Source organism: Augochlora pura, chromosome 1, assembly GCF_028453695.1.
Source record: "Augochlora pura isolate Apur16 chromosome 1, APUR_v2.2.1, whole genome shotgun sequence".
In the NCBI taxonomy this organism is placed as follows: domain Eukaryota; kingdom Metazoa; phylum Arthropoda; class Insecta; order Hymenoptera; family Halictidae; genus Augochlora; species Augochlora pura.
Genome location: NC_135772.1, coordinates 15,868,520 through 15,880,487, shown reverse-complemented (window position 1 = coordinate 15,880,487; position 11,968 = coordinate 15,868,520). Strand labels below are relative to the sequence as shown.

Genomic DNA, 11,968 nt, shown 5'->3' with positions numbered 1-11,968 from the left:
AATATATTTTTATTCAGTCATTGTTTCTTACATCTTATTTTACAGATTCAAAATCATTGTAATATCTTTAATATAAATCGTATATTAATCGAAAAATTAATTATTCGTTTTAGACTATGAAAATGTTTAAAATATCTTTGATTATCGGTTCCATTTTGAAAGCTCACATAAATTTAACTGATATATAATATTTATAATAGATTGTCTGTTTATTTTTTTTTTTTAAATATATGTATGAATTATATTTTGTTTACACGCTAAATTTTGTTAAATAATTAATATTAGAGAAACTAACGAATTAATATTCTCCAATTAATCGTAGTTTCAATATTACTTACTCAGACACTTCCCTTCTTTGACTACACTCCGTTCCGGTAGTTCACTTTTGTTAATCATCCTCTATAAATTACTTTTTGTACAAAATTTTGAGAAACAAACACTTTTTCGTTTAAAGTCAAACCATAGGAAAAGAAATGAGAAGAGTGTGACAACTACGAATCTTAATTACGACAACGTATAATAATAGCAAAAAATTGATTAAGCACGCAATTTAGCAATATACGTATTATAAATTATATGGAATGTTTTTGCAAATTTCCTTTCAAAATAAAAAACATATAAACTTAACTATTGAATCATGTACATGTGTTGATATGTATTTATATTTACATGTATTATCCCGTAGATGTCATAATGTACAAGGTAACTACACTAATGATGTATGGTTAAACTAAATGAGAAACAATACAATATAGCATTAATCATTAATGCTTTAGTATATAAATACAAAGTTAAAATCCGATTCTATTACCACAAAATACAAAATCGTATGACTTACGTGTAATTAAAGAAAAAGATTCTCATATATAGACAAATAACAATATACGAAGAAATATTTCGAGTGTGATTGTATATTTGTTATAAATAAATGATGCGTTTTATTAGTGTGTATTATTTAATGCATTATCCCGTAATACCTAATGGCGATTCGATTACTAATATCATGTTGAAATACAGATCGGTAGTGGCGTAGCTTATGGCATCGGAGATTAACCCGCAATAATATGTGTAATGTATAACGATCATAATTGTGAAATGAGAAAGAAAGTGTAACGATTGATTCCACTTCGTTCGATCATTCATTCTGTTTAATACCATCATTAAAAAAATTGTTCTCTCATGGTTGATCACGTACGTTCGATCGGCACTTGTACGACATTGACTTTCGTGTGTAGTAAACGCTACTCGAAGAGAAAACTTACGCATTTAGAACATTAATCTCCTTATAGTAATCTTACAAATTACAATTGGACCAAGTGTACGTTGAGATGCAACAGTTTGTTTTTTACACATTTACCTATTGGACACCAGAAATAATGACTACATGGCCTTTTAAGTTATTATTAAGAAATATTTACATGTTGCAAAATGAAAATGTTTACTGTATAAACATTTCGCCTACAGAAACAAGTTATACACATATGTATAATCTTAATAAGGGAAATATGACTACATATTTCATTTCGTTTGATTTATATTAGCTTGTCATGTGTACTTAAAGTTCAATTATTTATCTAATTTACAATTTATAAATCAATTCATGATAAGAGTATCAACTGCCTTAGGTTCCACAATAATTTTCCATTAATTAGTCGCATGGAATCTTTGCATTAAGATTTAACTTAATCAGGCCATGTAAAATTGATCACATTTATGTATCCATACTCATACTCGCAAATATCTTTGTCCCACAAACATACAGTACATTATACTCTTAAAAGATACATACAGAACTTATTTTCATGCTCTTCTGTTCAATTCACACGTCACACTTATTTATAACACACTCTCCAGTTTGACACCTGATTCAACACATTCTCAACTACCTTTAAATCACAATTTTTAATTAACAAATAAATTCAAAGAACAATTCCAATTCTACATATTCGATGAATTTCGTTATTTTATGTCACATGGTGAGAATTTTGCAAGAAATATGAAACACCAGATGAAATAATTTATGCCAAGTGCCAGAAACAAAATCTGTATAATTATCGTGATTCGGCTTTCGTTTTTGGTGGCCTGAATGCTTTTAGTTTCTTTGCTTTCTTTTGTTTTGTAGCACTAGAACCAGACTGAAAGGCTTTCCAACTATCAACTCTCGACTGCCGTGATTCTTCAAAATTTTTTTGCCATTCACGCTCTAATGCAGCCTGTGCCTCTGCAGATAATTCTTCTTCCCGTTTCCGTTTCCGCTGTTCCGCGTCCCTGGTGGCTAATTCTCTCCTATGCATAAAAAAACATTATTTGATAGAATCTTTTACTTCCATAAACAATTTATAACTTCTAGATTGTTATGAACCTTCTTCGTTCCATGTCAGCAAAGAGTTTCATTGTCATAACCCAAACTGCATGTCTGTAACCTTCTTCTGTTTCTTCTTCGAGCATTGCTACACTATCGGCTTTTCCTTCTTTTTTCAATTTCTTTTTTTTCTCTGAAATCTATTTGATTTTTTAATGTTACACATGTTTGATGAAATAAATGTAATCTATTTTTTTATTCGTACCATGTGATCCGTACGAGCTTTTGCTTCTTCAATAACATCCATACATTTTGCTCTAGTTTCTTCATTTTCCAACGTCTTCCATGCCTTGTTAACAACTATAAAAGGTATGTTAACATTAAAGATATGATGGAATACACATGTAGATGGAATATGTAGATGAATTCACTGTTATTATTATATTATTCGTATATCTATGTGCTAAGGATTCTTATTTTGTTTGAACATGCAGAAAACAATAAAAGAACGAATAGTAAACTACAATGTATTAAGATAATGCTATAATATGTGATAACATCCAGTACATACTTTCAAATGCTTGTTGTGCACGTTCCGCATCATCTTGATTTTTGTCAGGGTGAACAAGAATTGACATCTAGAAAATAGAATTATGATGTGGTATTAATCCTTGAACTAAATATTTACGTTATATTAATAGAAAGATAAATAACTTACGCGTCGGTATTTCTTTTTGATTTCATCTATGGAGGTGGACGGGTCAATTTGTAACACTTCAAAAGGGTTTAAGTTAAAGTACGAGGATCCAGGCCGGAGGAGTCTGTCAATTTGTTGCTTAGGCGTCAACACAGAGTCCCTTTTCTCGATTTCCTTCACCTATGCAAATAACAAAATTCTTGGAAAGTTAAGCGATAGAATGAATTCGTTGAAGCGCGCGTATGCTTGTATAGGTTAGGTTTATTTTTAACTCAATCTTTTACCGAAGAAACAATCTTGTTCGTAATATTCCGCACGACCTTAGGCACGATATAGTAAACAAGAATTAACTATGTACATCGTCCTAACGTTACGTTTATTGTTTCCCCTTTAATGCGTTCACGTTGACGTTTGATAACCCTTGAAATAAGGTTATGTAACTACAAATTATTATACAAAGTAGATTTTCGCATGAAGAAATTTTGTAACGATACACAGTCAGTCGAAATTATTACATACTTCCGTGTAAAATTCATTGAATTCGTCCTCTTTCTTTGTCGGATTATCATTGGGTATACTCGACTTGGTAGCAGCCATCTTGATTGTTACCAATTTCCGTGTCAACAGTGGTATCGCGTATTAAGGGTAAAAAATAAAAAAGAAATTGGCCTTCTTTAAAAAAAACACTAGAATCGTAATTTTAAATTAATTAGAATTCTCTTCGATTTACGGATTAAGAATACATTGAATCCTAAAAATAGCATACGTAATGCGAATGAAATTGAATAAATAATAAAGAAATTAAAATGAATATTTAGGGACAAATATATAAAAAAAAATTTCTTCCAAGACAGCTGAAAGACTTTATTCAATAAATTGCTACATAATTATTTTTGTTACACGTAAAGGGGAACATTCATAATTTATTTATAGCGCATTGCTAATGTATAAAGTATTGCTGCAGAGACAAAATTTCTGTTAAAGATTTAGATGTCAATGTTCCCTAATTAACTGACTTCAACGTATGTATTACCTATAAACATTGCAGTCGGTTCTTTAGGTTGTTATTTCCAACCCTTTCCCTGGGCCAATCGGCGAAAGAGAAAGAAGTAACTGCAGGCGAAAAATTAGAAACGTTGAAAAGCGCGGCGATATTTGAAATCTGATACGATAGTAAATGATACATTTATTTTTTCGATATTATTTCTCGAAGTAAATGTTACTGAAAAAATTATTTTTATCCCGTGCTATGTGTATATGAAACATATTGTTTTATACAAATGTATGTTACATGAGTAATAATTACATAAGTAATTCAACAAGTTGTTTAGTAACAGGTTGAAACGTTGCCAAGTTAAAGTATAAACTTCAGCTTTAAACTTTACTGCCCATTTAAAAATTCATTTTATTACAGATTTTAATGTACCCAAAAAGCAGTAAATTCGTCATTAAACGTAATTTTATCTTACGATTGGTTTCTTGAAGTTTGCAAAATTTTTTTAAATCCGCTAACACATTCAATCTTAAAACACATCTGCTTTATCAAATTAATATTTGAAAGTGTACATTCTATCAGGAAACTTCTAACTTTTTATCTCTTTTTAATTATCGATTCTGATTAGAACACAAGTGTCGTTACCATAATATACTATATATTAGTTCAATCGAATTATATGGTCGCAGCGTCAGCAAAGCGAGACTCTTCCAAGTTACCTGGCACCTCCTCTATTGATTGCAAAAATTCTTCGTTCGAAATCAGCTTTTCAATGAAACCCTTCAGCACATCCCCATTGATATCCGCCGTGCCCGCGTTGCACGTCTTCGTCTTTCTCAGCGCTTCCATTACGCAGCATTCGAAATTCCTGCTCCTCTCCGTGAATTTTTGATAATTGTATTGTAATTCATTCGCTTTCCGTTTCAAGTCGGCATTCATATTTCTCAAGGCATACAGCTCGTCTTTCAAAGCGATCTTCTCGGACTCCAGTCGGCGCAATTTCGTTTCAGATGCTTCCAGTCGAATTTGTAAAGATTCCTTTTCATCTCGCAGTTTCGTTAGTTCCGTTTTCAAGGCTTGGGTCTCTTCGAATGCATCATGCAGCTCGCGATATTTCTTCTCGTCCTCCGAGAAATTAGCTACAAAATTACATCTCAGGTTGTACAGCTCCATTTTGAGGGCGACGTTCTCGACTTTCGTTTTGTTCAGCAGGTCCAACAGCCTCTCGACTTCCATTCCGAAATTTTGATCCGTGATCTCCTCGCTGTAACAAACGCTGGCCTGGTCGAAACGCGCGACGGTACTCCCAGGATTGCCGGAAAAACGGCCGGCGTAGCTGTTAATCTCGTTGTAATACAGATTCATGACAGGCATGAGCGCAGCGTTGTCCCGATCGTTTTGCATCAAGCCGAGCTGCTGTCTCGGGAACTCGTCCCTCGGGCGGTTCAATTTCATCTTCATCTCGTAGTTCTCGCCCTTCAGGTTCGACAACTCGAATTTCAAAGCTTTATTCTCCACTATCAGCTTCTTCAGCTCGGCCATCCTGTTCTTGGCCTTCTCGATCTCGTTCGGTCGTTTATTCGGCTTCTCTTTTTTCAGCTTGACGTCGCCTTTCTCCGGTTCGCATTCCTTCTCCGCTTTCGAGCGGCCCGTTCGCAGGCAGCCGACGTACTCGCGATACAGCGTCTCCTTCTCCTTTTTCAGCGTGCCGTTCATCAGCTCCAAAATCCTCAATTGATTTTCGACCACCCGGTGCTCGCTGCGGGCATCGCTCAATTTCATTTTCAGATCCTCGACTGTCCTCCGCAGCGTCTCGTTGCCATTCCTCGTTTCGTCGAGCGTGTTCCGCAGCGACGCGTTCTCCGATCCCGCTTTGTCACGCTCCGTTCTCAATTTATTCAATTCGACGGAGGAATATTCGTTCTCCGTTTGAACTTTATTCAGCTGATCCCTCAGCCGGCCGTTCTCGGCGGCTAGCTCGTTAATACGCGTCGCCAGGTCATCCTTTTCTGCCAGGAGCACTTGCATGCGGCCCTCGAAATCGGTGTTTTTTAAAGTTAACGCGAGTAAGCTGTTACAGTTCCGCGAGTTCTCGCACTCGAGCCACTTTATTTTGTCACCGGCACCGTTCAGCTCCGCCTGGGCGTCCCCGAGCCTCGACGCCAGATCATCCGTGCTTATTTTGAACTTTCTGATCTCCTCGCGGAGAACGTTGCACTGGTACTTGTACTCGCCCAGCTCGCCCTCCATCTCCGAATGTTTCGCGCGGAGGCTCCTCAAAGATTTCTCGAGCAGCTCCTTCTCCGTCCTCGAGTCTGCCAGCTGCATCGTCAACTGGTTCTTCTCATTCTTGAGCTTGATCCTTTCATTAACCAGCTCGTCGCGGTCCGATATCAATTTCACCTGCTCCTCTGCCATTTGCTTGGCCGCGGTTTTCTCATTGTCCAGCTGATCGGCGAGCATCTTTTCTGTCGATTCCAGACAACGAACCCTCTCGTCCAGCTTCGCCTTATCGTCCCGCAGGTCGTTGATCTCGAGGCTCGCTTTGTTCAGGTTCTCGAGCGACGCCTCCAACTCCTTTCGCTGCCGTTCCAGTTGCGCGGCCGCTTCCGCGTTCTTCGTTTCCGCCAGTTTAAGATCGTTCGACAGTTTCGCTTTGTCCTTCGCGGCAGCTAGACTCTTTCCAACATCAGTAGCCTTCGCGTTCAACGCCTTCTTCAACGCATCCTTTTCGGAAGTTATAAGTTTCATCTCGTCGTTTTTCTTCTGCAAACTGTCGCGCAACCGGCCGAGCTCCTTGAACAGTCCCTCCTTGTCGGTTCGAAGGTTTTGCAATTTCGTTCTCATTACGTTCATTTGACTCGTCTCCTGCCCCAGCCGCTCCATCTCCTTCTTGTCGTTCTCCCGTTCCCGCTGCAGCTTGGACGCCCTCTCCTCCATCTTCCTCGCCTTTGCCTTCAACATTTTGTTTTCCTCCGTTAACGCCAACACCGTCCTTTGCGTATCCTTCAGCGCCCCGTTCCTCTCCTCGAGCGTTCCCTCCGCGTCGAACAGCTTCTGCTTGATTAGCTCCGCTCGCTCGTCCTTCTCGTCCAGCTGAACTTTTAATCGAACGATCGACTCCTCCAGATGCTCGATCCTCTTGAACAAACTCGGCCCGTCGCAGGACGCGACGATCACCGCCAACTGCTTGATCTCCCGACACATTCTGTCGACAAGATCCTCCAATTCCTCGACGTCCTCGTCGTCGTTCGACGCCCCGGACGTTCGCCGTGTCGACCTGTTTATCATCAGTTTAACCCTGCCGACGATCGATTGGAGCCCCTCGACTTTCTTCAGATAACGGAGGCCCTCGGTTTCGCCCAGCTTGCAGCCCTTCGTCGCGTGATCGGCCTTGAATCGATCGATCTCGACGCAGACTTGCTTCAGATTTACGTCCAACGTAGAGAGATGCTGCAGGTATCTGTTATACTCTGTTTCCTTGTCGCTGTACCAAGCCGGTTTCGTTAGGGCGACGTGCAAATGCTTCAGATTCACTCGCAGCTCCACGATCCTTTTAATATACTGCAAACAGTCCGGATCACCGGCAGCCAGCAGAGCCTCGTAGTCGTTTCTCAGCTTGTTCTTCAGCTCGGCCGCTAATCGCTCGGCGTTCCTCAGATTACATTGGTCGTTGTTGGTCATGTTCCATGACTCGATGTCGAAGTTCGCCTTGCACACGCTCAACTCCGTCTTCAGATGCGTCGCCAGGTTATCCAGTTCGACGATTCGATTCCGGTGGTCCGCCAGGCTGTCGTCGCACTTCGATCGCAGCATGGCTCGCAGCCGGTCGACTTCGAGCCGCAGATCATCGTTCTTCAGCTTCGACACCTGCAAGTGCTCGCTCACGGTCGCGAGCTCCTCGTACAGATTCGCGATCGTCTCGGCGACCCTGTTCACGATGTCGATAAATACTATCTCGACGGTGTGATCGATCATCGCGAAGTTCCTCAGCCGGCATTCGATGTGCTCCACCTCCGAGCCCCGCTCTTGCCCGTCCTCGATTTCTTTCAGCCGACCACGCAGATAGACGATTTCCTCGCCCATGCGTTCCGCGTCGGCGTTCGATTGTTGTTTGATTTCGGTGACACCGTCATCAGATTTCACGGCGCTCTCGACGGCGAGGCGGCCGTCCTCGTTTAGGGTGCTTTTAAACTCAGCGATTTCCTGCTTCAGCGTCTGGTTCACCTCCTTCAGACGTTTGATCGTCGTCCTTTGATGTTCGATTAACGGATCAGCATGCAAGACGTCGTCCGTCTCCCTTCCAGCGACCCGCAACGCCAGCCTCAGCTGCCAAATGTTGCTCCTCAGCTTCATCCGATCATCCTCACGGTTCTTCATCTGTTTTATTATGCCATTTAGCTTGCACAGCGTGTTCGCCGCGACCTCGGCGATCCTCGGGCACTCTTTCGACGTGTACTCATTCTCGTCTATTAGCGGGCGATCGTCGTCGGCCCGCTGGTTCTCCATCGTTTAGTTGCCGGCGACAATCGGAATTTGAAATGGTTTCAACGGAAGCTAAACATTTGCGGCGCAGGTACGGTACTTGGAAATTTTGTCATTGATCCAATCGATGGGGCTGGAAGTCAGAGAAGTTTGTTAGCGTGCTTAATTTATCTCTTTTGATTAGAGATATTTTCTGATTCGGATTTGTCCATGGTATAGTGCACGAATGTAGTTGAAATATGGTAGAAAAGATTGATACGCGAGAGCAAAAATTCTGAGGAATATGTGCACGTATGTTTTAAATATGTCTGAACACATTTATTTTAACGAATTTATGCAAATATTGCGAATTTATTATGGCTACCTAAAATATTGTATATTTTACAGCTAAAATATAATTTTATTTTTGAACGGTATTGCAGCGTGTCGTATTGTTTATAAGGATGTTACGATGAACGGGGGCATCCTTACGTTTAACATACTGTGAAAGTATTCCGCAGAATTTCGTTTCTCAGGCTGCATTTTAACTTTTAATTCGCCTCCTCATTTCAATTATGCCACTATTTCAAAGTACATTACATTTTTACAGCAGGTAATTTCGATGCCTGAAAAGGAGGTTAAAACTTTTGGTTATGGTGTTAGCAGTTTGTTTCACAAATATCTTCACATTTCTCGTGGCAATAGTACACGCTCGAAGTCGCAATAGAACGAAATGAACACTATCGAAGTAGAAATTGTCGAAAGAGAAAATATTTATTAATTTGTTGATTAATTAGTTCATTTTGAAAACACAGAATATTAAAATCTAGAAATGTTCGATTGATATTTTACGAAAAAAGTGGAGACGACCGTTCGAGTAGGTTGAATTTTGATTTAGGAGACGGACAATGAGTTCTTCCAAATCACTCATTTATTCATTGTTGCTTGAAACAACTATTGGACGGTTCTTAAAATTTATAAGTAAACTGCGGATTTAAATGCAAGACTGTTGTCTTTATTTTTATAATATTGTAATTTTTATTTCTTTTCTTAATCATTTTAATAAGTCAAAAGCAATATATGTATAATGGTAGTTTGAAATTGTTGATAACTTATAGATAGATTTATTTCATATCGCACTGTTGGGTAAGATTTTCTATAATTATGCGCTCGCTGGAAAAATGTCATTAAAATAATACACGCTGTATATTTTCTTAAAACTCCAGGGAAATTATTTTCTATTATTTTATAAACTTCATTCGTAATACTAAATTGTCCCGTCCACCAATTTCTACGTAAACTTATAAACATTTTTTACCGTGAAAAATTAAATCCGCTATAAAGCGACGCGACGTAATTTACAAAATTCACAAGACTGGACTTTTCAGCTGCTGCCGGATCCGTATCAAGAAATTCCGGGCAAAGGGTTAATGAAAGAAACTCGACGTTAATCTGGTCGATCGATTTTTATCGATGGTCGGAAATACCTGGCAATAAAAGTGTGACTGCCGCGCCGAAATACTTCACTTCTGTCTCGCATTTTTTACGGTTAAATTTCCAGTTTTAATTTCTCCTGCTATCCGAGAGTCGTTTCACGCTTAGGCAGTTATTCCGCTCGTTCTCTAATCGGATTACAATAATAACTCAGTTGCACGTGTGATTCGGTAACAGTGGAATTGAAAAGAAGCTGGAGCGGAAGTAATTGCACACGGATAACCTGTAATGTATGAGGCACCGCATACCTGCGAGTTCTGACGATTGGAGAAGATACTAAGGTGCCGATTATAGATTTACTTTATTCGATCGAAAATAGAACAATTTCCAGTACACGTTCTCATGCTATCAGTTTAAAATTACGCTGGTACTTCGTAATTTGTTGCATATGCTTCAGTATGTACTGTGAGAGACTCTATATTGTCAATAAATGAAGAAATATTTTAATGAAGGTAGAGTTTTTACTTTTCTTTTGATTTAAATGTAATAGAAAATCTTAAATAACGTTAATACATTACAGTACTCAAAACAGTGTTAAAATGTAATATTAAGACAATATTAATGCATTTTGAAACTGTAGATAATGTTCTGTAATATTGTAAAATGTAGAAGACAGACGAAGATATAATTCTTCGTTAAATAATTTTAATAAGACAAAGATGATATAGTTATATTCATAGATTCATCCACTATTTTCACAGTTTTATTATTTCGCTACTTATTTTTATTATAAACAAAAAAAATTCACAGTCTAGTTAGAACCAATAATATAAGGTTTAGTAATAAGAACATCTATTTTTAAATGCCTGACAAAAGTGCAGAAATTAATATTTAATAGAACCTACACTAATTGACGAAGAAGCTCACACTTAGTCGTACGCATTAAAATTGACTAAGAACTATACCTAATTAACTCAAACTAAAATTGACAAAAATATTAAAAGTAGTGAAAATACCATATAAAAAGATCCACGAAGAAGATCAAGCAATCCCTGCTTTTGTTTCAAGTAGTTGTGCCAGAAATGCATTATATGTTACTGAACTATAGTATTCCACGCATTCGCAGTCGACTATACCAAGAACGATAATTAGGCGACGTAGACCATACTAACTACCAATAAGACACGCGGACGCTATAATGCAGCGGAAAAGGAGGACGCGATAAGGCCGAAGGTACTAGGAAGAAATGCTCGACGGGATGAGGGACGGAAGCGAACGAAGCCAGCTGCATTATTATATACATGGGATACGCGATGCGAAGGACAGAGGATAGGGCACGCGAAAGCGCGAAGGGAGAGGAAGTTTGAAGGGGTCTGGATATTATTTGATGCGCTGGTAGGGAGCGGTTGTTTGGGTTTGGCGATGCTGGAGAGAAAGAGAGAAGGACGAAGGGGGGAGACGTGCTCGGTAGAGCGATTTTTGCGGTGAACAATGGATTTAGATTGGAGGACGCGAGACTGCGAGGGTCTCGGTCGAAGGAAGGAGGAATAAGACGTAGATAATGGCAGGCAGCGGGGCTATTCGGTTTTAGGAGAAGCTGAAAGAGAGAGGGTGCGGTCGGCTTGGTAAGAAATTCTAGGCGGGGGGTAAATGAAAGCGGGAGAAGCGATGAACGTGGCTGGGAAGTGGTGGCGAGGTATTATACAGAGTGTTCATCCTAATGGTCGCGCCGATTTTTGAGGCGTTTATACTGATCCGGCTGAAAAATGTATCGAATAAAAGTTAATGGGTATAGCTCTTACGCGACAAGAAGGTACTTTCGTGTTTACGTTCCCCCTCTTAGCTGAGAGAGTTGCTGCCCCACTACCACAGCCAGTAAGCGAGGAGATGCCCCACTACCACAGCTAGTAGGAGGGGGAATGTAAACGCAAAGATGCCTTCTTGTCGCGCGAGGACTATATTTTAAGAAGAACGATGATAAAAACTTCGACGTAAAGATTTTTATTCGACGGATAGCTTCGGCCATCTTAACTCTTTCAAATAGCAGTATGTATGTTTGACTTCATAGCGTTATATT

The 11,968-nt window shown here is 39.3% G+C and overlaps 2 protein-coding genes across 2 annotated transcripts; both read right to left on the bottom strand.

Moving 5' to 3' along the window:
- Position 1: 1 nt before the first annotated feature.
- LOC144470523 (dnaJ homolog subfamily C member 8) lies at positions 2-3,610 on the bottom strand. The gene is made up of 6 exons (XM_078181828.1): positions 3,519-3,610; positions 3,021-3,179; positions 2,874-2,940; positions 2,568-2,662; positions 2,363-2,502; positions 2-2,286 (listed from the first exon to the last, which is right to left on the bottom strand). The coding sequence occupies exons 1-6, from the start codon at positions 3,594-3,596 to the stop codon at positions 2,052-2,054; spliced, it is 774 nt and encodes a 257-aa protein (XP_078037954.1). The 5' UTR covers positions 3,597-3,610; the 3' UTR covers positions 2-2,051.
- A 1,058-nt stretch (positions 3,611-4,668) lies between these two features.
- On the bottom strand, positions 4,669-8,502 carry LOC144472025 (uncharacterized). The gene has a single exon (XM_078184659.1). It carries the CDS (start codon positions 8,500-8,502, stop codon positions 4,669-4,671), a length of 3,834 nt encoding a protein of 1,277 aa, XP_078040785.1.
- Between the last annotated feature and the right edge of the window lie 3,466 nt (positions 8,503-11,968).

Coding starts and splice junctions, on each gene's coding strand:
- LOC144470523 (XM_078181828.1), bottom strand. CDS start 3,596: ATGGCTGCTACCAAGTCGAGTATACCCAATGATAATCCGACAAAGAAA. Junction 3,180..3,518: donor TCAATGAATTTTACACGGAA/GTATGTAATAAT, acceptor TTATTTGCATAG/GTGAAGGAAATCGAGAAAAG. Junction 2,503..2,567: donor AAGCTCGTACGGATCACATG/GTACGAATAAAA, acceptor AAAATCAAATAG/ATTTCAGAGAAAAAAAAGAA.
- LOC144472025 (XM_078184659.1), bottom strand. CDS start 8,502: ATGGAGAACCAGCGGGCCGACGACGATCGCCCGCTAATAGACGAGAAT.